The sequence below is a fragment of the Emys orbicularis genome, chromosome 2 (assembly GCF_028017835.1).
Source record: "Emys orbicularis isolate rEmyOrb1 chromosome 2, rEmyOrb1.hap1, whole genome shotgun sequence".
Taxonomy (NCBI): Eukaryota; Metazoa; Chordata; order Testudines; family Emydidae; genus Emys; species Emys orbicularis.
This window is the reverse complement of record NC_088684.1, coordinates 115862942-115890488: the sequence shown is the minus strand read 5'-3', so window position 1 is coordinate 115890488 and position 27547 is coordinate 115862942. Positions and strand designations below refer to the sequence as shown.

The 27547-nt window shown below is 40.5% G+C and overlaps 1 protein-coding gene across 5 annotated transcripts in view; it reads right to left on the bottom strand.

Moving 5' to 3' along the window:
* Positions 1 to 2364: 2364 nt before the first annotated feature.
* MAK (male germ cell associated kinase) overlaps positions 2365 to 27547 on the bottom strand; it is a 41463-nt gene continuing 16280 nt past the window's right edge. Inside the window, exons 8-14 of one of the 5 annotated variants that reach the window (XM_065399007.1) lie at positions 26559 to 26894; positions 24134 to 24324; positions 22906 to 23036; positions 16488 to 16619; positions 13561 to 13651; positions 7246 to 7352; positions 2365 to 2519 (exon numbers count right to left, since the gene is read on the bottom strand). In XM_065399007.1, coding sequence (XP_065255079.1) covers positions 2365 to 2519; positions 7246 to 7352; positions 13561 to 13651; positions 16488 to 16619; positions 22906 to 23036; positions 24134 to 24324; positions 26559 to 26894 — 1143 coding nt within the window. Of the gene's footprint in view, positions 2520 to 7245; positions 7354 to 13560; positions 13652 to 14588; positions 14846 to 16487; positions 16620 to 22905; positions 23037 to 24133; positions 24325 to 26558; positions 26895 to 27547 lie in introns of those variants that run through there. The other 4 variants (XM_065399008.1, XM_065399009.1, XM_065399011.1 and 1 more) reach the window with 4 other exon arrangements.

Sequence of the window (27547 nt, the reverse complement as noted above, 5' to 3'; positions counted from 1 at the left end):
AAAATCTAGGAGGCAGTTTCAATTCCAAACTGCTGCAAGTAGCAGCTCGTTCCATGTTCAGGCGAAGCAATAGCCACCCAAGTGGAGACTGAGTAGAGAAAATATTGGGCTTTATTTTTTTTGTTTCATTTATTAACCATTTGTGTGGAGTTTACACTCACATTTTTTAAAAGCAATTTTCATGATTTCAAGGATACGCATGCTTTAATAGTTCAGTACATTCAAGGCATCATCATGTTTGGGTTATGGTTGTTTGACCATATGAGCTGTTAGTTTACAGCTATGCAAATGAAACATGTTCTGACCACATAAAAGCAGCAGATGGCATGCATATTTATGACAACAGATATTTTAGTTTTTCAGAATCTCTTGGCCTAAGTGACTTTTCACAGGCCATTTATTATATGTTTTTTTGACTTAACTATTTAAAAAACAATAAATAAAAACTGTAAACCACTATCTTGTACTCCTGAGAAGTGATCTTTATTATGAAGTCAGTGCTTTCCAATTCACAGTGCACTAATGAACCAGGCCTGTTTTGAAAGTCTGTCTGTCCTTTAGTAACATAACCAGTAATTAAATAGTGTATTAAAAACTGTCTTTAAATAATACAAGGAAGATTAGTTTTGAAGGACTGACAAACCAGTAAAGAAAAACACAACAAGGGATTGAAGTCCTCTGTAGTACATTACTAATCAGAAATTCCTACATCACACTATAGATACTATTAACAACTTTTCCAGTAGTACATGGTGACATTTTATTTAGCTATTATTTAGGGTGAAGTTTTCATAGCAAAATAGTTGACTTTTTATGGCTAGTCTGCCTCTGATTAAATTGAGCACCTGTAAATTACATAAACCACTGGATTATGGCAAATTAGGTCTACAACAAGAACTAAAATTTGTTATACACTAATAAAATCTATACAAAATACTTGTTACAATACTTGGATCAATCTGTAACAGTTTTTATACCTTTAAAAGTACAGAGTACATACACATTTTGGACTTTAAAATGGCAGATTTAATGTAGCTATTAAGTCTACAATTTCTACTTTTAAATGCAGGTTTTAACAGCACACATCCCAGGATAACATTTTAAAAAACCCCAACAGCTTCTTGGAAGATATAAAGTCCTTGATTTAGCATATTAAAATATAACCTATTAGAAGAACTGTGTTGATGGACAAGTTTATAGATCTTTGACTATTGCATAACCCCTATTGGCATCAGAGGAGTTTGTATACTTATTAGAAACCAGGAGTTGGATCCTTACTTCAATAAGAAAAACAATCCTAAAAATTTTCTTCCACTAACAGTCTCATTTCCAGTCTTATGTAGTTTGGTGAATTGTTGTAAGTAGTGGGGAATTCTTTAGTTCAATTTGATGGTCACTAAGAAAAGACAATACAGTTCAGTGGGCGTTAACTAACCAGTTAGCTAGTGTTTTGGTGAATTAGCCAGTCAATAAGCCAAATATACTGCATAACTGATCCTTTGTAACCTCATTAAGACTTCAACTGGGCAACATGGGGGGGGGGGGGGGGGAAGAAGAAAGAGAGGAAGCTACAGAATTGTGGCCTAATATACACATAGCTTAATTAAAAAAAAAAAATCTACTATTATAAGTCTTAGGGTACCTTGTCCCCATGACTGTAGCATTCACTACTTGGTAAGTTGTGTTCCCAAACTCCCATCACTACACCACTTAGGGCTAAATAGTGCAACCCTTTCTCTTGTTGGTGAGTACTTACACACAAATAGTTCCATGACCTGCTTGTAGGAGTAAGTGCTCACTAATGTATATAATTGTGCAGAGACTATCCCTAAGGAAACACCAAACACATCTAGCTCAGTTCTAGGACCTTTGTTTAGCTAGCAACACAGCATATCTTTCTCCTCAGAACACTATTTGTGCTTTCACTGTTCAACTTCATAGAAAGGAACTTGCACAAGGAAGCAGCATCCGTTCAGAAGCCGGTTGTTACTTCACAAATCACCAGTGCAGGATTACTCCTATAGGACAAATTAAAGTCAAGCAATTTTAAGAGTATACGGGGCAGCAGTTGGGTCTACAGAAAGTTTTCTAATAAAATTTACAATTTGTCTATTAGTAGTTCAAATACTCAATTTTGGCAAGATGCTTTATACACTACTTCATAAAATCCTACCTTTTAGCCAGTGTTTTGAATATTGCTATGTAAAATGTATTTTATTACCTGCAGAAGAAATAAAATACAAGATCTCCAGTCTTTCTACTGTTGCATAGTCTTTAGAGAAATTAAGGGAAATATGCATTTTAGATTTGCAGTGTAGGATGACAATGTAACTCGCATGAAAAGTGCACCATGAGACAGGGCTTCTATCGATGTCCTCCATATTTGGCCACCCAGTCTGTTCTTCCATGTACTGGTTGAATTGGAGGTGGGCGGGTCAGGATATTCATGTTTTTTGCAGCTGGATTGTAAGTAGGGCCTGGTAATTGAGCACGAGCAGCTTTGGTTTTCCAAGAATAATCTGAAACAAACAAACAAAAGGTCAGAAGCAATGGGGATGAGAAGTTACATATTTCACCATTTTAGAGGAAAAAAGATCCAAAAGTTTAACTATTTCTGACTCATGGAATTAAAAGGTGCTAATAGTCCTGTGCCATTCTCAGTAGAAGGTTGTTCAGTGCGACTGATCTTGAAATACTAACTGGTTACTGCTCTTGCACAATAAAAGATCTATTAAACTAGGCAGGGCAGTGATGGCTATATAAGGTTTCTATCAAGTCTAAAGCAAGTTTCCCAAAGTGTCTTACCTTACATGGATACAGGAGAGGCAAGTATATTATGATGTGTCTTACTGGCAACTTTCAGCTGACAAGCACTTTTTTTTTTGCGCGTGCGCAATGGTCTCTGTTAAAATGTGTTGAGATTGAAATTTAGTCCAAAATTGGATTTTACAGTGTGTGTGTATATATATATATATATATATATATATATATACACACACACACACACACACACACCTGCACTGTTGATACTGTTGTCACTGAAAATGGGTGTTTATTCATCTGATAATTGAGTCTCTTAAGTTGTTTGAAAATGTTAACTTTTTTTATTGAGTGTTGGTCAGATTTGTCAAGAATCAAAATGGCCTCTGCTGGAACACCCACCTCTCCTGAAGGCCCTCTCACTTTGTACTTCTGTGACTATACTTCCTTGGTTCTCCTCCTCCTCCTTAGCTGAGAGCTCCTACAGTATTACTGTTGCTGGATTCTCTCTCTCTCCCCTCGTTTCCCATCCCCCTGTTGATGTTCTCAAGCTTTGCCATTGATCTTCCTATTTTTTCACTCTACGTTTGCATCCGGGTGACCTCATTAACTCCTACGATCTCTCATATCACCTCTTTCAAATCTACCTCTGCATCCCTATTCTCAGTCCAGACTTCCCTCTCCATGTTTTTCTGATACATCCTTTTGGATGTTTTGCCACTTCTCAAGCTTAACATGCTTAAAACAGAACTAAACTTCACTGCTAATCCAATTCCCTTCCTTTTTTTCCAGTGATCATTGTCAACTCTGTGCTCCAGATCACTCAAGCTCACAACTTTGAGGATATTTGTGATTCTTCCCTTTCTTTCTTTCTTTCTTCCCAGCTGTATCTCATCACTCCTTCCTCTATGACATTCCTCAGATATGCCCTATCCCTTTTACTTCTACCACTAAAAAATTGTTCCATGGCTTGGTGCTTTCTCATCTGGACTACTGTAACCTACTCTCTGGCCTTCCTAATTCTCTTCATTCTATCTATTCAATATGAGGCAGACAAAATAATCTATTTTCCCTGCTGCTACAGCCAAATCACTCTTCTCCCATTTGAATCACTTCACTTGCTCCCTGTATTTTTCAACATCAAGTTTCAACTGCCCTACACAGTTGAGGATTCATGCATTTAGAAGAGGCCACCCCAAGGAAGTGAAACTGGGGGACCGATCTTCCCCTAGCAAACAAGTACTATTTCCATTGTGAATTCTACTGGAGATAATGTTGTTCCTTTTCAGCATTAACTACTGCTCTGTGCCTTCTACCCCTCCCCGGAGAGGAGGTTAGTGGCAACATGGCTTCAAATTGAATTCTGATGGCAGTGGGGAAGGTGGCCAAGTAGTCATGTATGAGGGCTGGCCCTTTGCATGTATGACTTATAGTCCGGGAGCCAAATGCAAGGTTTTAGCAGTACTTTGTTTTAGCGCCCATACATTTGTTTGTGGATTCTGATTTTCAAAACCCTAAATTCAAAGACCTTGTCACTGTTGATCATTTTGAAATATGAGCACTTATTACCACCTCCCATCCTGATCCACAAAACCAGGTTACAATGAAACTACTTTAATTGAATTTCAAAAAAATTTTTTATTAAAACTTCACACTAATATTTTATTATGGAACATGATTACCTAGGAGGTACATGTTATTTCTGTCTTAGTGTCTATATTAGCAGTATAACTGCTATTATGCCCCCTCCACCACCGAAGAAAGACACAAGACATTTCTTCTGGCACAACCACAGCATGCAGAAAACCACCAAACAGATCAAGAAGACTGACATGGCAGAGCCAATCAAATACGATTTACACATGGAGCATTACAGTGGTCTAAAGAAAGCCAGACATGCCCATGGAGGCAGCATGAAAATTAGTGTCACCCTTAAAGGGGCTTAATCATATAATTAGCACAGTGGTTTTCTCAAGATATACTTGCTCCTGAAGGTTGCCCAAAGTTCAATGGATAGAATACATAGCTTTGCTGAGAGCAAGGACATGCTCTCATGCCAAAAACCAAAGCTGTATACATGCTTCTTATTGACATGACAGCACCTGAGCCAGAAACAATGACGACAGCCTTTTTGGCTGGTTAATTTTAGCTAAGCTAATTTTTTCTTTACCTTTTTAATGTGTCTGATGATAAAAAGATATGATAGGCAGAATAAATGAAGACGTGAAAATAGATGAGAGCACAATTATTTTAGAAAATAAAAGGAAGCAACAAGAACAGAAGCCTAAGTTATAGGGAGAAGAAAGTAGTATTCTAACCAGAGAAGTTAGGGAGAGAAAAAAAAATTGTTAGGGCATCCAGTTCATGATTATCTATCTGCCAGCACAGTACTGTCCCCTACAGCATGTATTACGATTTTGTTCAGCCTAGTTTTAAATGTCCCAAGCAATGGGCTTCCTCTACTTCTCCAAAGAGATATTTCTATAGCCTAATTCATTTGCCAAAGGTTTTTTTTTTGTTTGTTTGTTTTTTTGAGCAATGTTGGTCCCAAGATATGAGAAAGACGAGGTGGGTCAGACAGCATCATTTATTGAACCATTTTCTGTTGGTGAAAGAAACAAGCTTTCCAGTTCCACAGACCTATTCTTCAAGTCTACATTTTTATTTTTTCTTGAGATTTAAAATAAACCTTCCATTTCTTAATATCTTATAACTTTTAGTTATGTCCCCTTGAATCACTCTAAATGATCCCTTTCCATTCTTGGCATTCACAACTTTCAAAAATTTGCAGCCATACGTTCTCCTGTGAGTAGCTCCCTTTTCCAACCTGTTACAGACCAACATCCACAAATTGGTGAATCAAAACTCATCCCTTCTTCATGTTTGACTTTATTAAAACAAGAAATCAACAATAAGATAATGAAGTACAGCTCAAATCTGTTCCCTAGGCTTTGCTGCTCCTAGGGTTCCTACCTCAGGGCTGAGCAGCCCACACCCTAGGTCTTTTCTCTCTCTATGGCTATGTCTACACTACACACTCCTTTCAGTACGTAGAATATATACACTGCATGTACCCCAGCACAGGTATAAATAACAATGTAGACGATGAGGCATGGCTTAGGTGAATAAAGACATGCCATAACCCTGTGGGTATGTACCCTACATGGATCTCTAGAAGTCCAAGCACAGCTTACCCCATCTACACTGCTATTTTCAGTGACAGCGTCCCACTGCCTCCCTCCTGACAGAGCCTTTCATTGATTCGTATAGCTACACGCTGCAGTGTGAACGAAGTCTGCTTTACACTGCGGCATGTCGCTACATGTATCCTACATGACAACACCAGTGGTGGGTAGCGCAGATGTACCTTAAGAGTCATTCCCATGTCCCTCATAGCTGGATGGAGTAATCAGCCACCTGCAATAGTGAGTCAGCAAAGCATACTTCATATTTTTAGTGGGAGCATAACAGGCCAACAGATGGGGTTTTCAGACACCTACTGTCAGCCTGTTACAGTCCCTTTAACTTTAATGATGATTCCCATTGAGTTCCTTTAGGGCCTGATCCAATTCCCACTGAACTCAATGGGGGTCTTTCTGTTGATTTCAATGGAACTTGGAGAAGGCCTTAAATCATTTCTCACAAGTCAGTTCCTCCTGTTCCTGATCATTTTTATTGGTCTTCTCTGAACTCCCTCCAGTTTGTCAATATCTTTCTAGTGCCCAGAATGTGATGTCTATTACAGATGAGATGAGGTAACAGTTATATGCAGTGAAATTTTGTATTGGTCTTAAACTGCTAAATACATAAATACTGCATGATAAAATGTAACAGTTCCTTTCACATATGCTTTAATACAATGCAGAACTACATCACCTGTAGTTATCGTCAGTCATTTATATTCCAGAAAATAGAAGTCAGACAAAATAGCGTAGCTACTTTGAAATGTTCTATTAACACAGCAGCATTATTCTTGTAATATTCCACTCATCCAAGAATATATTCTCATCTCAAAGCCCAAGGATTTACATGACCAACTCCCACACAATGAGATGAAAATACAACAAAACCCATCTTAAATGCCCATGCAAGGAGACCAGTCAAAACAGGCTGTTTAGCAGAGGGTCCTTTATTTTTCATAATTTTTTTAAATAATGCTGAAAACTTTGGGGCTACTTTAAGATGGAAGCTTAAAAATGGGAATTTATTACTGATACCATATACCTAATTTTGTTAGTGGAAGGCCCGTGCCATTTTGAAATTGTAACCAGTCAGATCCTCAGTAAATGTCAATCAGCATAGCTTCATTTTGTTATGTCAATTTACACCAATTGATTTACACCATTACAGATCCAGTCAAACATATCAAGTGCATCAAGAAAAAAGAACAACTCTTAAAAGCCCTCCTTGGAAATTATGGGAATTGAACATCCTTCCCTGTGCTTATGGTGCAGTACATGATAGGGTTATGGAGATGCTTCTTACCTGATGCTGATGCACCAAGAGGAGCTAGTTGTATCCTTTGTCCAGCTGATCCAACTTCTTTTTTATGAAAGGAAGGGATATATCCTCCAGATGGGTTGTAAGCAGCACCTACAAAGCCAAGATTTTCATAGAATCATAGAACTGGAAGGGACCTTGAGAGGTCATCTAGTCCAGCCCCCTACACTCGTGGCAGGACTAATTATCTAGACCATTCCTGACAGGTGTTTGTCTAACCTGCTCTTAAAAATCTCCGATGATGGAGATTCCACAACCTCCCTAGGCAATTTATACCAATGCTTAACCACCCTGACAGTTAGGAAGTTTTTTTTCTAATGTCCAACCTAAACCTTCCTTGCTGCAATTTAAGCCCATTGCTTCTTGTCCTATCCTCAGAGGTTAAGAAAAACAATCTGTCTTCCTCCTCCTTGTAACAACCTTTTACATACTTGAAAACTGTTATGTCCCCTCTCAGTCTTCTCTTTTCCAGATTAAACAAACTCAATTTTTTCAATCTTCCCTCATAGGTCATGTTTTCAAGACCTTTAGTCATTTTTGTTGCTCTTCTCTGGACTCTCTCCAATTTGTCTACATCCTTCCTGAAATGTGGTGCCCAGAACTGGACACAATACTCCAGTTGAGGCCTAATCAGAGCGGAAGAATTACTTCTCATGTCTTGCTTATAACACTCCTGCTACATCCCAGAATGATGTTTGCTTTTTTTTGCAACAGCGTTACACTGTTGACTCATATTTAGCTTGTGGTCCACTATGACCCCCCGATCCCTTTCCACAGTACTCCTTCCTAGGCAGTCATTTCCCATTTTGTATGTGTGCAACTGATTGTTCCTTCCTAAATGGAGTACTTCGCATTTGTCCTTATTGAATTTCATCCTATTTACTTCAGACCATTTCTCCAGTTTACCCAGATCATTTTGAATTTTAATCTTATCCTGCAAAGCACTTGTAACCCCTCCCAGCTTGGTATCTTCCACAAACTTTATAAGTGTACTCTCTATGCCATTATCTTAATCATTGATGAAGATATTGAACAGAACTGGACCCAGAACTGATCCCTGTGGGACCCCACTCGTTATGCCCTTCCAGCATGACTGTGAACCACTGATAACTACGCTCTGGCAACGGTTTTCCAAACAGTTTTGCACCCACCTTATAGTAGCTCCATCTAGGTTGCATTTCCCTAGTTTATTTATGAGAAGGTCATGGGAGACAGTATCAAAAGCTTTAATAAAGTCAAGATATACCACGTCTACCACTTCCCCACATCCACAAGGCTTGTTACCCTGTCAAAGAAAGCTATCAGATTGGTTTGACACTATTTGTTTTTGACAAATCCATGCTAACTGTTACTTATCACTTTATTTTCTTGTAGATGTTTGCAAATTGATTGCTTAATTAGTTGCGCCATTATCTTTCTGGGTACAGAAGTTAAGATGACTGGTCTGTAATTCCCTGGGTTGTCCTTTATAGATGAGCATTATATTTGCCCTTTTCCAGTCTTCTGGAATCTCTCCCATCTTCCATGACTTCAAGGATAATTGTTAATGGCTCAGATATCTCCTCAGTCAGCTCCTTGAGTATTCTAGGATGCATTTCATCAGGCCCTGGTGACTGGAAGACATCTAATTTGTCTAAGTAATTTTTAACTTGTTCTTTCCCTATTTTAGCCTCTTCTGATCCTACCTCATTTTAACTGGCATTCACTACATTAGAGGTCCAATCACCACCAACCTTCTTGGTGAAAACCAAAACAAAGTAGTCATTAAGCACCTTTGCTATTTCCACATTTTCTGTTATTTTCCCCCCCCTCATTGAGTAACGGGCCTACCCTAACCCTTGGTCTTCCTCTTGCTTCTAATGTATTTGTAGAATGTTTTATTGTTACCCTTTATGTCTCTAGCTAGTTTGATCTTATTTTGTGCCTTGGCCTTTCTAATTTTTTCCCTTCATACTTGTGTTATTTGTTTATATTCATCCTTTGTAATTTGACCTAGTTTCCACTTTTTGTAGGACGCTTTTGATTTTTAGATCATTGAAGATCTCCTGGTTAAGCCAGGGTGGTCTCTTGCCATACTTTCTATCTTTCCTACGGAGTGGGATAGTTTCCTCTTGTGTCCTTAATAATGTCTCTCTGAAAAACTGCCAACTGTCTTCTATTGTTTTTCCCCTTAGACTTGCTTCCCATGGGCTCTTACCTACCAGCTGTCTGAGTTTGCTAAAGTCTGCCTTCTTGAAATCCATTGTCCTTATTTTGCTGTTCTCCCTCCTACCATTCTTTAGAATCATGAAATCTATCATTCACGATCACTGTCACCCGAGCTGCCTTCCACTTTCAAATTCTCAACCAGCTCCTCCCTATTTGCCAAAATCAAATCTAGAACAGCCTCGCCCCCGGTAGCTGTCTCCACCTTCTGAAATAAAAAACTGTCTCCAATACATGCCAAGAACTTGTTGGATAATCTGTGCCCAGCTGTGTTATTTTCCCAACAGATGTCTGGGTAGTTGAAGTCCCCCATCACCATCAAGTCCTGTGCTTTGGATGATTTTGTTAGCGGTTTAAAAAAAGCCTCATCCACCTCTTCTTCCTGGTTAGGTGGTCTGTACAGTGATGTACAAAGTTTTAAACTTTTGAGTTAGATTCAGGCAGCCAACAGATCTTTATTTGCTCTTCATGGTCACTTTAAAACTTATTCATGGTACAACAACCCTGAAAAGTATCAATTTTATATAAGCAACTGATGTCTGTTTAGAAAATGTATGTGTGCATCTTTACTTAGAGTCCACCTAGGATGCAAAGGTCTGATCTACATTACAAATTTAGATTGACCGAAGTCTACTTGTTTCGATCTAGTTCTGCATATGTCTGCACCTAAATCTCTCCCCCACTGATCTAACCACTGCATTACAGTGACACAATAACACCACCTCACTGTAAGATGCAAAAGCATAGTCCACCTTCCATCGACACAGTGAGAGAGTAGACATTAAATCACATGTGTGACCCTAACAGTTCTCCCGCAGCTGTCCCACAATGCCCCTGTGCCAGTGGTCACCCTGGTCAGTTTGGAACTCCACTACCCAAGAGACAGAGACCAGAACCCACCCTCTCTATTTAAAAACTTCAGCATGTTTTTGAAATACCTTTTCCTGATTGCCCATCTTGATGAGCACATCTACAAGCCCACTTCTGTGAGCATGCAATCATGCCCACACACACAGAGCTACTAGACACATTCCTGCCTGAAGCAGGAAAGAAGTCATGGATCTCCTTGGCCTGGGAGGAAAAGAGACTCTGTGCAAGGACAGCAAAAGAGCAGCCAGAGAAACAGACATCTATGAGCAGATTGCACAGGCTAGTCTCAGCTCTACTGTGCCCTCTCCACACCTCCATGTACAGGAGTCAGCAAAAGTGGTACTCTTTCTGCTAACCTCCTCAGATCTCCATTCAGGGCAGGGCTGAGAGCAGCTGAAACAATACATAGCTTCCCTACCTCCCCAACCCCTCCCACACCAAAACGCAGATCAATAAAGAATGAAACAAAAGTCCAGATGAAAGATGAACCTTTAATAAAACATGTCCCTGTGTCATTACCCAGGGTACAATCTGGACTGTTGGATAGCATGTCCCCTCAGTTCTCCAGCCTGGGGTGCATTTTACACTGCTTCACTATGAGAGCAACCACTCCTGGCCTGCTCACACACAGCCTCCAGCATGTAAGTTACCCCCAGCTATACTGCAAGAGTGCTTCAGCCAGCCAGCCTGCCATTCTTTAATTATACTGTAGAGCAGCAGTCCCCAAACTTTTGAGGGTCATGCCACCCCTTATCCCTGTCCACACACCCCTGCCCCTTGGGGCTGGGAGTGGGGCAGCAGCTCGGGGGAGGGGGAAGGGAAACGCAGACAAGGATAAGGGCGCTGAGGCTGGGGCGGCAGCTGGGATCGGGTCTGGGGCTGAGAGCAGGGCTGCGGCCAGGGCTGGGGGCAGGAATGGAGACATAGTTGGGCTGTGGTGGGGGCTGGCAACTGGGCCCGCAGCCAGGTGCAGCTCCACTCCCGGCCTTGTCCACAGCCTCAGCCATGGGTTGGGAATGGAGCCGTGGCCAGTGGCCGAAGCTGGGGCGGGGCTGGGAGTAGAGCCGCACGAAGGCTGGAGATGGGGCTGGGGATATGGCTGGAGGCAGGACCGGAGCAGAGCTGGGGGTGGGAAGGGGCTGGGTGGCGCTCCCTCCCTGCCCCCCCTGGGGGTTGACCCAGGCCCCACTGCGCCCCCCCCCGGACATTCCTTCACACACCCCTGGGGGGGGGGTGCCCCACAGTTTGGGAACCTCTGCTGTAGATCAACACCAACAAATTCCCAGACTTCCCCCAGATATCTGCGTCTTGTACTGCCCAGTACCCTCCTGGACAATACAAGCTCATGTAAAGTCCGTCATTTCATTAATAGATTCTGTCATGGCATCAGCACGTATAAGGGTGTACCAGGATGTGACCTCTGCCCCTCACCGTGCATGCATGGTTCCTCATTCAGGGCATAGCCATTGAGCCATCTGAAGCAAGTAATGGGATAATCCAAAAATATGAACAGCTGATACTATATTCCTTAGGTATTATGCATCAGTTCTGCCAGGAAACAGTCCACAGGCTCTGTAATGCTTGCAGTGAATACGGTGTGAGGCATTCTGTTTCACATCTATATTCTCCACACCATTACACTAGTGTAATTTCACTGCAGTAAATGCAATTACATCAATGTAAAATCAGTGTAACCAAGTGGAGTTGCTCTGCACAGTTGCAGCTAGCATCTACTTAGCAAGCTGCAAAGGTATAAAAGCACTTAGTGTAGATGCATGTGCTTCTCCCCTAGAAAACTTCATACCCATTTTCCAACAATAGTGCAGATACACAGGTGGCTGAATAGAGCAAGTGCTAATGTAGACAGGATTCGCTGCATCATGAAAATGTGCACGTGAAGCAGCCCTAGTGGAGACAAAAGTCCTATAAATGCTGGCACTGTAAGCACTGTGTCATGGAAACTTGCTCTGAGCTTGACAACAACAGGACTCTCTTGTATACACTGGTGTTAGCAACTTTGGAACATTTTGGCCAAGTAATTTTAGTGTGCACACAGCCTTTTATATATCAGAATTTATCTGTCGTACAGAAAAATACTTATAAATTTCCCCCCGTTATTTTCTCTTCTCCTTCTACTAGGAACTCTCTGTCTTCGTGGAAGAACATAGCAGATCAGTACTCTCCCACCATCAAATTGTTAAAAACACCAACCAACATTTTAAATGAATAATTTTAAATTCATAAGACATACTCCAAAGCAGTGAGCTATGTAAGGGTGTGCCTTAGTACAGCACCAGTGCTGTGGTGCTTAAAGCACTTGGCTTAATGCAGAACACCAAAAGCCTATTACTGCAGAAGCTGTTGTGGTTTATTATTATAGTGGTGGAATACGCTCTGGCTTCAGAACAGGGCTAGCACCAGGGCACAAAGATTCCAACAAGACAGACAGACTTAAATATTATTTAATGAATTTAATAACTATATGGCCAATTTCTGTCCTCAGATTTCCGAGGCTGCACTAGTGTAATTGAGGACAGCCTACAGGTTAGTTTTCAAGTTGGCCTAAGTCCTAGGGAAATGACTGCCCTCCCCTCCCACTGTCACAGGACCGCCTCCAGTAAGGACTTGATCCTGAACCCACTGAAGTAAACAGTAGAGCTCCCATTAACTTTAATGGGGCAGGATCAATAACGAAGCATGTTTACTAGAGCTTGACAGATAGACAAAAGATGTGGCCCAGTATTTCAGTATGAAACACTAAAAGGATTCTTTAAATATGTTCATATATTTTGAGTTCACCTGCTTGACACAAACAACTATGGGCGAAGTTCACAATGGGGAAATTCCTTCACCCTGCTCCATGCACAAGTAAACAATCACAGACTGACTGACCCCAGCTGTGTCCTCAATCCCCCCTGCCATTATAAGAGAGTTTGTGGAGCACAGCTCAGTGGCAAGCAGATCCCCTTCATTCCCTCCTCTCACTGTATCCCTCTCCCCTGCACAGCAAAACCAAAATGATCCCTCTGCAACTGGGATCCCTCCCCTTTTACAGGATGGAGGGCAGGGTTTGCCACAACATGGAATAATAGTGATTAAAACTGAAACAAAAGTGTAAGATCATTTGGAATATATTATACAAGAGCAACTGTTACAAGAAAAGCAAAATAAGAAAATGCATGACATAACTATGAAACCTGCAAAGAATCATCTATCCCAAGCTATAATTGCCATAAATTACCTTTTGGCTCCTCCAATTTTTCATTCAACCTTTCTTTGCATGACAGTTTTTCAATTGGTTTAATTATGTTTTCTTCTGCAGAGAAGGCAGATGAAAGAAAGAAAGAGGAAAAGGATGAAAAGACAGTCCTTCAGAAAATGTAGATGAAGAATTGATTAGGTGATTTATAAACAGAAATAGGGAAAAAACCTGAAATCAAAACAGGTGAGAATGAGTGTTTAAAGTACCTTTATAACTATAATGACTTCAGTCCTATGTTTGCAAAAAGTGTAAGATCCCTAAAGTAGGAAATGCTGCTACTGAACTCACCACCAGGCTTCTACTCAAAGGAAGCAGAATATAATTGATCACCAACGTGTTCACAGTAAATATATTCAATCACTCCAGCATGGTAAGCTAGTCAAACTGCAGGCTTAACTGAACCTAACCCTAGAATTGTGCATAGAGAGAGTGCCTCATAATTTGGAACTAACCTGCTCTTAAATTGTTCTGTTTTGTGGTTACACTGAGGGAGAGGAAAAATACCATTCCAAAGTAACAAATTTAATTTGGTTATTTCATCAGTTAAGGGGAAATGACAACTTGAAATCTAATAAATAAATTTAAAAAATGACTAAAAAAAAAGTAGTTTCAGTTGCTATACCTGCCTTTGGGACCCCCTGACAATGTTTGTGTTTTACCAAACATATTTTCATGTGTCTTTCTTAAATGTGTTTTACCCTGGTGTTGTGTAAAAGAGCTAGACAAGAAACTGATGGACTATAAAGGAGAAATGGTGAAAATAGCTTTAGAAAGTGCTATCAAATGCACAAAGTTAACAAACAGAAAATAAATAGTATTTCTTCTCTAAACTCTTTCATTTCCAGTTATTGGAGGTAACATTTTCCAGACAGAAGTGGGATTTTTAGGTTGATTGTGTCCATTTCATATGTTTGCATTTCATTATACGTTTATATAATGCACTGATTTTTAGTTTATCTGGAACAGAATTATTCAGCTTCATTTCACATTCTTATAGCCTGGAGCTGTGATCTTGTCCGATTTTATAAGCTAAAATGGATTCAGGCAGGTCACTACCAGGCCTCGAGACCTTAAAGAAAAAGCCAGGTATTTGAGAAAGTAGGTCCACTGGTTCTTTAGATGGCACTCTCCTGTGAATCAATACTGAAGCATTACCCCAGCATGGTATTAAGGGGAAGAGTACTGTTGATTGAAGGGGTCCTTCTTTCGATAAAAGGTTAAAGTGAAGTCTCTGAAAATGCCATGGCACTATTTAAAGGAGAAAGGATGGTTCAGTGGTTCAGGTGCTAGCCTGAGACTGCAGACCTGAGTGCAGACTTGACCCTGCTCCACTGAAGACTCACTGCATGTCCAAAATGACTTGCCCAAGGTCAAGTTTTTCCAAAAATAGTTAGGTGATTAGAGATGCAGAGACGTGCCTAGTGGGATTTTCCAAAGCACCTATGCAAGTTAAGTATATAACTCCAATTTATTTCAATGTCAGTTAGGGCTTAACTTGCTTCAGCATTCTTGTAAATCCCACTAGGTGCCTCTCTGCATCTTTATGCACCTGAATACTTTTGAAAATCTGGTCCTTTGTCTGTCTGCCTCATTTCCCCATTTGTACAATAGGGATAATAGCACCGCCATACCTCACAGGGGTACTGTCAGGATAAATACATTTTGAGGTGCTCAGAAACTATAGTGAAGGGGTCACATAAGTACCTATGATAGATATTTGAAAGAGATGCCCCTCATTGTGTCAAAAATTCCAGTGTGGGTAATGACCTTCTTCCTACCAAACACTACTCATGTAATTTCAGACGGATAATATGTGCTTCACTTTCAAATAGAAAAACCTGTATTGTTGATGGCACAGATTGGCTACCACACTCCCCCTTATTAGAAGGGGCATGGCAGTTGCAAGGAAGTGAGACCTCTACATAGTATTTAAAACTCAAAGATCCTTCAGGATGAAGACTGCTACGAAAGTTTTAGGGCCAGATATTCAGCTGGTGATGTAAATCAGCATAGCTCTGTTGAAGTCAATGGAGGAACACCTATTCACATCAGCTGAGAAACTGGTTCTAAATTATTACTTTATTATCTAAAATCATAAAAAGTAATAATGTGGTCATATGGTTAGAATACAGGGCTGGGAATCCAAGAGTCCTGGCTCTGACATTAACTTGCTAAGAGATCTTAAACAAGTCACTTAACCTCTCTGTGCCTAATTTTCCCACCTGTAAAATGGGGATATAGTATGTATCATACAGTTCAGTAGTGGTGTGATGCTTAATCCGCAAAAGCCAGACTCTGCCATCCTTACTCATATTGTCAAGTACATTACTCCAACAACCTTACTGAAGAAAGCAGGATTACTCATGCAGTAAAGTACTATTTAGTTTGAGGAAGGCTGGCAGGTTCAATGTTTGAGAACTGCTTTGAGATCCTCAAACAAAGCACTGTGTAAATATTGCACATTATTTTTATTATATGAGCTCACACCCAGCATCCTTTTTTGTTTGTTTTTTTCCATACGAGGGACTGCTCTTTTATCCAATGTTCCAGTTCAAATTTACTAGGAATAATACAATCAAAATACTTTCTTAAATTAACACAGGAAATTAATGGCTCTGATAGATTAGAACTCAAATTCTTCCTGGCAGAGCTTCATAACTGGACTTCTAGCTTGTACTTCCTCCACACCCTGAAATGTGAATATATACCTTGGCATATAAATATAGAGTACACTGTTCTTTTTCAGGGGATACACATTAAAAGAGAAAAGCAAGAATACAGTGAAACAATTGTAAGCTAGGAGACCTTACCTAAATTAATTTTATACAATAAAAATTAAACACAAAATAATCTGGCATATACAATTGTACTTTTTGTAATTATGAATTACCTGCATTCGTTCTGTTAAAAGACAGACCTCCTCCAGTAGGCCCTAGTGGTTTAGAAAACAATGAATTGTTCCAGATTCCTTGAGAGCCTTCTTTACTGGCTGCTACTAAGGAGACATTCTTGGGGTTTACACCTTGGAAAAGCAATCATTTTAGAGTGTGAACGTCAATTTCAAAACACAACATATTAAGCAGTTAAAATCTTAAGAATGGAAGAACACCTTGACAGTACATTAAAAGTGTTTGGACTTTACATGATGTTACAAAGAACTAAAACTTTTTTCCTATAACTCAAAGAATGATGCATACTGCTTAGGTTTTACAATTGAACCCTAACAAAGACTAGTACAGAGAGAATTGTAATGATCAAATGTATAAGATAAACTTTTAACAGCTTCAGTGACAATTGACCTTAAGCTTGTAAAAGTCTGCCTTAATGTGACCAATGTGAGCTACTATAGTTAAATGAAAGTCAAACAACATATTAAAAATGTAGTAAAGTTTTTATGGCAATCAAATAATTAACAGCCATGTGTTATGTACATAAAAGTTAAATTATGTGCTACCAAGTGCTGTATTTCCCAGATGAAATATAAAACCATTAAACAGTTACAACCACCAAAGGGGAATGCAAAATATTAGGCTTCCCATGACTAAAAGAAAAAATGGTATTTCTAAAACACAGATGTATTGAAAGAGGTGAATGTGATTAAACAGCATGAAAGCAGCACCCAGATCTAGTGGAATTAAAGTAACAGATAAGTGTCCAGATTTAATATTTAGAAAGACTATTAAATACCATTTTTTTAAATCTGCCTTGGTGCTATGATTTTCTTACAAGCTGAAGTTGGTTTCTATTTTTGGATGAATATATTAATACACTCCTCATATCAAAAATGTGGCTCTGAACCAGAGGAATATTAGAAATGTCCTTGAAAAAGGAAGGAAATTGAGATTATTTATTAACTGAGCCATCTATAGGTAGAGACACATTCTTTAGAGATTAATGTTCTTGAGTCTTTGGGCCTTTATCTGACATTAAGGAATTGACTTTTTTCTTCCCCGCAGGGAATTCACTGGAAAGGCCTCAACTATACTTTTTACAAAGTGAATAACAAACTCATTTCTTTGGCAAATGAAGATTATTTACCTGTAACTGAGATTCTTTGAGATGGACTCTGCATATTCAAACTTATGAAATGCTCTGACTAATGGAGCCTGAATGGTAGAGCTCTAACTAGCAGTAGCCATTTCAGTGCTCAGGCACCTTCCTTATCCCTCCCATCAGTGAACATCCAGGGTCCCAAGGCAAAGGTATAAACGGGTGTGGTGCTCCAGCCACTTCAGTTCTTTTACCTATGACTGCAAGCCCTTTGGTAAGTAGAACTCTAAGGTAGTGAGGAAAGGCAGGCAGGAAGTGTCAATATGCAGAGTTCACCTCAGAGAACCTCAGAGGCAAATACCTTCATTTTTCTTTCGAGTGTCCTCTGCATACTCCCACTCATGACATAGCTTAAGCAGTACTCTGACCCAGGCAGGCGGGATGACAGAATCCTAATTGAATAAGGACTGCAGTATTGCCTGGCCAAATCTTGCATCAGATCTAAATACTATTCCTTAGATTTAGAAAAGGTATAAACAGAACTCCATGTTGCTGCCATAAAAATCTCTCAGAGGAACATATCTAGAAAAAGCCATAGAGGCTTCCTTCTATCTAGTAGAATGGGTTTTAATTCCCTGAGGAATGGGCAACCCCATCAGTTTATAAGCTTCATTAATACATACTCTAACCCTAGCATTTGTACAGATACAGCTTTCCCCTTGTTCTTTCTTAGTTGCTAAACAAATTTAGGGACAGTCAAAATTGTTTAGTCCTGTCTAAATACCAGGCTAAAGCCCTTTTAACAGCCAGAGTATGTAATTTATCCTCTCCATCGTGAGATTGGAGTTTGGGAAAGGAAGCTGATAAAATTGCACCTCAGTCCCTGGATAAATCATGGAGCAGGTCCTCAAGGAATCAATTATGAAACACTTAGAGGAGAGGAAAGTGATCAGGAACAGTCAGCATGGATTCACCAAGGGGAAGTCGTGCCTGACTAACCTAATTGCCTTCTATGAGGAGATAACTGGCTCTGTGGATGAGGGGAAAGCAGTGGATGTGTTATTCCTTGACTTTAGCAAAGCTTTTGATACGGTTTCCCACAGTATTCTTGCCAGCAAGTTAAAGAAGTATGGATTGGATGAATGGACTATAAGGTGGATAGAAAGCTGGCTAGATTGTCAGGCTCAACAGGTAGTGATCAATGGCGCGATGTTTAGTTGGCAGCCGGTATCAAGTGGAGTGACCCAGGGGTCGGTCCTGGGGCCGGTTTTGTTCAACATCTTCATTAATGATCTGGATGATGGGATTAATTGCACCCTCAGCAAGTTCGCAGATGACACTAAGCTTGGGGGGAGAGGTAGATAAGCTGGAGGGTCGGGATAGGGTCCAGAGTGACCTAGACAAATTGGAGGATTGGGCCAAAAGAAATCTGATGAGGTTCAACAAGGACAAGTGCAGAGTCCTGCATTTAGGAAGGAAGAATCCCATGCACTGCTACAGGCTGGGAACCGACTGGCTAAGCAACAGTTCTGCAGAAAAGGCCTAGGGATAACTGTGGATGAGAAGCTGGATATGAGTCAGCAGTGTGCCCTCATTGCCAAGAAGGCCAACGGCATATTGGGCTGTATTAGTAGGAGCATTGCCAGCAGATCAAGGGAAGTGATTATTCCCCTCTATTCGGCACTGGTGAGGCCACACCTGGAGTATTGCGTCCAGTTTTGCCCCCTCCCTCACCACTATAGAAGGGATGTGGACAAATTAGGGAGAGTCCAGCGGAGGGCAACGAAAATGATTAGGGGGCTGGGGCACATGACTTACGAGGAGAGGCTGAGGGAATTGGGGTTATTTAGTCTGCAGAAGATAAGAGTGAGGGAGGGATTTGATAGCAGCCTTCAACTACCTGAAGGGGGGTTCCAAAGAGGATGGAGCTAGACTGTTCTCAGTGGTGGCAGATGACAGAACAAGAAGCAATGGTCTCAAGTTGCAGTGGGGGAGATCTAGGTTGGATATTAGGAAACACTATTTTACTAGGAGGGTGGTGAAGCACTGGAATGGGTTGCCTAGGGAGGTGGTGGAATCTCCATCCTTAGAGGTTTTTAAGGCCCAGCTTGACAAAGCCCTGGCTGGGATGATTTAGTTGGTGTTGGTCCTGCTTTGAGCAGGGGATTGGACGAGATGACCTCCTGAGGTCTCTTCCAACCCTAATATTCATCAATTGTGAGAGCACTATGTTTAAATTCCAAGATGGCATAGGATGTCTTATTGGAAGGTATAAATTATTGAGGCCTTTTAAGAACCTCTTAACTATATTATTAATAAATATTGATTTGTTCTCCATAGGTACATGTTGTGCTGATATAACTGAGAGATGAACCTTTACTAAGGATAGTGAAAAAGCTGTTTTCTTAAGCTACAATAAATATTGTAAAATTTAACTGATTGGTACTGAATATGGATCTTAATCATACATAGAAATCCTCAATAAAAATTGTTTATTTTTCTTAATCCAAAATAGGGCAACCCCTCATATTTTTTTGTCCATAATATTCCTTCTGCAGGTCTGGTTCACAATTCATATTTTCTTCTTCTGATCCAAGGTTATTCTCAGTTCAGAAGGAACTGGAGATAATACTACCCTTGGTTGGATATGGGACATCGGAGAAAAATTCTTCTCCGGGGAACCAGAAGGCTTTTTAAGTGGTGGAAGAAGAGAAGAAATTCTCAATTCTTTTACATGATCTCTCTTTTCCGGAAAACGCGTATCTGGGACTGTTTCAGTACATCTACTTCCTTTTCCATTATTATAAACGGAATCAACCACTGGCTGAACCAGGGATGTATCGGATCTATGAATCTGTACCTTGACTATTAACTGCTGCAGTGCCACACTGCTACTAGTCACTAGTTCCATAGCATTCCTTCATCTCAATGGTTCCTTAAAGTCTCACTTTCAGAACCAGCTCATCCGGATCTGAGGAAGAACATCTCCTCACCTTCCTATGAGGATATATATCAAAACAATGGCTCCTTAAAAATACTTTGTTTAGAGGAGTCTTTCTCCTACAGATAGCTTTTTTTTCCCCCACAGAGGCTGACACCACCAAGAACTGGAAAATCATGCCTACCCTACCAGCTGAGTCTTTACTAAAAGTATTGGCTCTAGACATAGAGCCTCAGGAGGATTTCCTTTTCTGATCTTTATCACAGGGACTCCTAGCAACAGAGGAAGAAGACTCATTGTTTCTAGTAGACTCGTCCAGTGCCACTCCGGTCTGTGGGCTTTTCTTAGCTCCTGGGCCTGTTTCATTTCCAGATGGTTTTGCCAACACTAAATCATAGAATCATAGAATATCAGGGTTGGAAGGGACCTCAGGAGGTCATCTAGTCCAACCCCCTGATCAAAGCAGGACCAATCCCCAACTAAATCATCCCAGCCAGGACTTTGTCAAGCCTGACCTTCAAAAACCTCTAAGGAGATTCCACCACCTCCCTAGGTAACCCATTCCACTGCTTCTTTTAAAAAGGATTACTTGAAGTCTATTCTGTCTTTCTTTGCTCTTGTTGTGAACATTCAGCAAATTGAACACTTAGAGGGTGAGTGCCAGGTATCTACATGTATATCCAATGTCAGAACAATGCCAGACAAGATACACATCTTTTGAAACCGGAGTGGTTCCTCAGTTCCATGCCAAGTAAGGAATTGTATTACTATAACTATATAACTACTTAAAACTAGCTAACTAATCACAGATCTGGGAGGACTCCAGAGCTTCACACAAAAAGCATTCAGCTGGTTGCAGCTTAGAAGGAACTGAGCACCACGCTCCTTTATATCCTCACCCTGGAATGCTTGACAGTCACTGAGGGAGAGGCGAGGGAGGACATGAGTGCCCCAACAACTACTGCTAGCTACAGTTCTACTGGTCAGTCTGCACCAGTCAGAGCAGAGGACACTTGAAGGAGAACCAAAAGCTCCTTTTCAAGCTAACTAAGTTGATATAGAAATGAATGTAACATAGTGTAATAGTGGAGAGGAGATGAGTAGTATGGCACCAGAGAGCTTCTTATAGCCTACTTTCAGAGACAACTACTTATAGGTAAACAACTCCCCTTCCTTTCTTAGCTCCCTATTCTTGTTCCTGGCAATTAAAGAATTTTCCTATTACTTTGTAGACAAAATTGCTCAGATTTCAATTGAGCTGCCTATTCTACTCCCAAGAAAACAGATGTGTGTTGAGGGGACAAATATCGAGTCGTCCTCTCTGCCTGAATTTCAGACAAACCAAAAATCATTCAGATTATCAAGGTGGGAGATGGCTTCAATCTACAGCCTCGGAGATGGATCCTAGAAATCTGTTTGCCAAGGAAATATGCAGAATTTGCATTTTTACAGAAAATCTTTAGTTTTACTCTGGCTGCCCAGCTCTGAAGGCAGAGCAGAGAACAGCAGCTGCTGGCTGGTCACCCAGCTCTGAAGGCAGCGCCACCAGCAGCAGCAGCGCAGAAGTAAGGGTGGCATGGGATGGTATTGCCAGCCTTACTTCTTCATTGCTGCTGGCAGTGGCGCTGCCTTCAGCGCTGGGTACTTGGCCAGCAGCTGCCACTCTCCAGCAACCCTAGAGAAACTAAACTTCAGCGTTTCATTTTAATAGTAGACTGACTCTACTATCAGTTGAGATTGTCAGCCTTTCCCTATAGATGAACAGGATAACAGTAGTTCTTTACGAAGCCATTGTGAGTATAACGTTCAAAAACTAACTCTGTTAGTCTTTAAGGTGCCACCAGACTCCTTGTTGTTCAAAAAACTAAATCTTGATGCTGACAATCTGTTTAACCAATACATAACCAGTTTCTTATTATTAGGGGAGATCACTGAGAAGGTTGTGCTGGGGCAACTCTGGCAGTGTCCTCAGTCCTCAAATTCCTTGATATTGGTCAACTGGATTATAGTTCTGGATATCAGGAACTGTACTGGTTGTGTTAGCTGATGAGCCTCTTTTACCAATGGACAAAAGTATCTGGTACTGATATGGTCAGCAGGTTTGGACATTACCGCTAAGTGGACCTGTGGAGTGAACTGCCACAGTATGCAAGTGGTGCTGAGAGCTTCTCTACCCAGCCTGGTCCTCTTGTGCCAACTATGCTGTGTTTGAGGGTCCTGTATTCCTGAAGAACTGGAATAGTATTTGGCCAAAAGTCTGAAAATGTAAACTAGTCAATGAAAGGTGAAATTATCAAATCAGAAGAACAAAAATAAAAGGTATCACAGACAGTCCCTTCAAAACTTGTGTTCTCCATGACAAAGATTTTTCCCTTACCAGGAAGATATCTTGATTGTCTCAGGTAGTATTGTTTTGCTGATGTATTTGATATTCCAGAGTCATTTCGCATAAGAGCTTTGCTTTCCCCTCCTGACTGGATACAGCCCAAGGCCTTTGGCTCTGGCATGCTGAAAATCAAGATATCTAGTAATTTAACTGATAACTCTAGACTCAGAATTACAGATATTTACTTTAGCCTGATAAGTACAGTGCTCTCATCCAAACTCCACAAACCTTTTCCAAGTAACGATTGTGGTCCAGATTTTATTTCTAGTGAAGTTAATGGCAAAACTCTTATTTACTTCAATGGGAGTAGACTCAGGCTGTATGTGAAAAAAAGTGTGTCCAGGTCTATTCTAAGAGCACCAGTGCCTGGTGACTACCGAATGCTTAAAGTTTATCTCTGACTGGCGACTGAGATACACAAATCAGTTCCTAATCACAAAATAAGTTTACAACAAGTAAACATTTATCACTTGGTGTAAAATAGACTGAACAGGAGTATATTTTCAGTGTATGTGTGGTTTTTTTAACACACAAGAGCAAAGGAACATAATCATCCTGAAAATGAAAAAAAAAAAAAAAAAACTAAACATGCAGCACTGGGTGAAAGAATCATTGAAAAAAAAAACCTCTCCCCAACCAATATCATATACCACATTCCTCAACTGAGAGCATAAAAAAAAAGACATTAGGCAATAATGAAGACCTGAGACCAAAATCTTTAAATGTTGCCCAAGTGCTCCCTTGATGGGGCTTCATTACAGGGAGGCTTACTTATGTGAATTAGGCTGTTTGGTTTCTCATTGCCTCCATCAAAGTAAGTACACTTGTTAATAGCCAGTCAGCCTCAAGTATGGTGAGGCATACCTGCAGGGCCAGACATGGCCAAGAGAGGGTGCAGAGGGGCAGCCCACCCCTTTACAGGCTACTTTAAGAGTAAGTTACTACTGAACATTAGTAAGGGTGGCAGAATTTGTCCCTAACTTAGTGGATAAAGAAAATAAAGTTAGTTTAATGTTTCTAGATTTTAGTCAAGCATCAAAATATATGAAAACTCACTCTAAAACCCAATTGAAGATAAAATAAAACACGATACAAATCAAGTGTCTTATGTAATTGACAGGTTTCAGAGTAGCAGCCGTGTTAGTCTGTATCCGCAAAAAGAACAGGAGTACTTGTGGCACCTTAGAGACTAACAAATTTATGTAATTGTGGGACTTACCTAAACAAAAACTCTTTTGTTTTCTTTTCCTTTAACTGTGAAATGCTGGGCTTCTTGGAATACGAAATTCCAAATTCTGTGTCCTCCAAGTCATCCCAACTGTCCATAGTCTTTAACAGAGTCTGACCCCATCGTCTCCTGCAATTTTTAAGACCAACTGCACCATTTTGAAGGCCTGTGATTGCTTGCTTCTGTTTTCAATAGAAAAAAGTTTCAATATTCTCTATTCTTATATTTTAAATCTAGTTCATTGCCTGCGTGAATGCACTGAAGTGCTTGGAGAGATTTTTCTCCCCTCATGGTAAGCAATTCAGGCCCTAATCGTGCAGTGGTTCTGAATGTCTGAACAGACATTAGTATCAGTAGGAATTCTGAGTGTGGCTCAATGCAGGATCAGGCCCTAGTTGTCCAAATCTACCTGAAGAAGTCAGTTTAGGGACCATATACTAGTACCAATTTGCTGGGCCTAGTTCACCTCTTTGGTTCCACTGGCTCAAGCCTGCAGAAAGAACCTGGGAGCTGAAAATCTGACAGGAATAGGGGGCAGAGTAATACAAGCCAGTCACATCACCAGCGGTCCAGAGCCAGTTGGCACAACCCTAAAAGTAGATTGGCCTGCCCAGGAGGGAGCAGGACGAGGCCGGCCAAGCCTCTCCCAGGCACCCTCTGCCATAGGGTCTCCTGTGAAGTCCTAACCAGGTTTTAAAGACATTCTCTCCTTCATTCATTTGCAGTTGAGCTGATGGGCATTGGCATGATTCTGGAAACCCGCTATTTATAAATACTTCTCATATTAGAGGTCAGTGAATATCATAGGGGGAAATAAAACAAAAAATACTGGATATCTTTTTAATTTCATAAGATATTTCTTAATATTCTTGAGAACAGTTTTTATGCTCAAACTCCAGCTTTGGCTTGAACTGTACAGAATTAAAAAGTGTTTAGAAATAAAATGAAGATTTCAAGACCTGGTTTAAAGCTTAGAAGACATGAGTTTTATGGATTTTGTAGGTACTCATTACCTAGCAGGATTATGCTGGCAGACCTCAGTTGGAGAAGTAATGTCACATATAATAGCACTGGAAGGGTGGTCTTAAATAATCTAGTCCAACTCCTGCTTCAAGCAGGAGGAGCACTAACCCTTTCCAAGTGGTTATTTAAACTTTTTTGGTAATGCTTTATATTAATGGTATTTTTTATAAATAAATTTATAAAAGGAATGATTACTAGATAATCATATTACAGACATAAGTAGTATGTGTTACAGATACTGTTGGTACATTCATCTATGATTCCTTCTACTGATGTGCTTTTAAGTCATCATTATAAATAACCTATTACACTGTCCAGAAGTTAATAACTAACCATTATTAAATCATCAATTAATCATTTATTAATCCTTGATAAACCACTTTTAGATGTTCTTGTGACAGATGGACAACATCCTGTAATATCCTGAACAAACCATTCAGAATTAAGATTTAATAAATTAATTACATTAAACCTTATTGAATTAGGGATAACACCTTTGAGGTACACCATTAAAAATGCAGTTGTTTATGTGCCTTCTCTACGAGGGATGGGGTGGGGGGGTGCTGATATACTTCCTCCCTCATCAACCTTTTGAAGCTACCTCCTGGAGAGATATGCAAATACTAGTTCAAACTGGATTCTCCAGGGACCAATAGACAAAGAAAGGGTTTTTGAATAAATCGTCTGGTTTTAAACTGGTTCATGGTCTTCTTCCTGCTCCAGAAAATGAACAGGATCCCTGCTCCATGGAATGCCCCAATCCTTAGGGTAGGGTTAGAAGAACTGGGCCTACTGAGGTCTCATAAGGCTGGGTGCTTGTTCTATGCAGAGGCTGGAATGAACTTGTGACCACAAAGGAATCCCTTTGGGTGGGTGGGGGTTGAAGGACGGTTCCTGCCAGAGCCCATGTTAGAGTTGGAATTAATTCTGGGAGCTTATTAGCATGTGTGTAGGTGCTTTTATTGTTTTTAATATATTTTCTCTGTAATACTTTTTACCTTAATAAAGCAGGCTTGCATAGGAAGTGCTGCATGGTTACGTACCTGTAGCAGTTACACCAGTTAACTGTCTCTAAAGAGAAAGCAAGCATGTGTACTTGAGCAACCTATCTGTGCTGAAGGAAGGAAACTGTGCAGTTTGAACATACCCTAGTCAGGAGGGAGAGGGACGCATGTCTCCACCAAGAAAGGCAACAGCTGGGGAGCTGGAACCCTAAATTTGGGGGCCCAGGATGGACCACGGAGGGGAAATACAGGTGTAGTTGCCCTGAACTGTGACAGTATTTAATGGAAAATGTGACCCCTTTTAAAAAAAAGGTATCTAGTGATTGTACCCCAGCTAACACGGACAAATTATTTCATATATATGCTCTTAACTTTTATTGATAACTTACTGGTGATGAATTTTTATTGATGGCTGGAAGAAGTGGTTGTGGCTGCTGCTGTTGGGGTAGTTGTTGGTTAGTTGTATTCTGTGACAGCTGGATTTGCTGGAGAGGTTGGTGGTTAATCTTTGATGGAAGTTGTGGCTGAGTCTCGTCAAGTGCATCAGGTGAAGACTGAGATTCTGGCTTGGATACAGATTCTAGTTTTGATACAGGTTCTAATTTCGGTAGATTTGGCTTTGGCTCTGTTGGCTGAACAGGTTTAATAACAGATTGTTTCTGTTCCAAATATTGTGGAGGAGGTCCTAAAACTTGGCCAACTTGAAAATAAGGGTATTTCAAAGCCTGAAAAAGAATGTAAAACATATTCAATACATTTCTATAACTAAAATGCAGTAACTTCTTCACCAGAGATGTAAGCAGGTCTCAAGCTTGCTAACAAATTCTACAGTGCAGGTGCAAGATGGATGCAAAATGAACTCACACGTGTAAGTGGAGCATATGGAATGGTGTACACTTGATATTCAATTCTGTGGTGAGGAAGGGGTAAAATGACTGTGGTATTGGGGTGGCATGCAAAAACATGACTGGCAGGTATTGCAGGGTGTGTTTTGGGGCGGGGGGGGGGATGTGATTACAATCTGGTGTTTGTCAATTATGCGAACATGCAGCCTAGAAATACCTTAAAAAGATGAATGGATGGATAGATAGCTTACAGATAATGGATAGAGGAGATTCCTTGTAAGTTAAGAGCCTTCTTGCCATCCCAGCACACGGGTGGATTCTCTATTGCAATGTTCAATTCACATTGTTTCCTAGGTTACCAGCACTAATCAGGAACATCCCCAAGGGGGATATTTCTGAATGAGGTTCTCCTCTTACTTAGGTTAGGTAGGCTACAGCTATTGATGTATATGGGGACCGTCTCACGTAGGTGACTTACACACATGCATCATGGCTGCTATTCTGAGTGAGTGAGTGAGTCTTTGTTCTTTAAT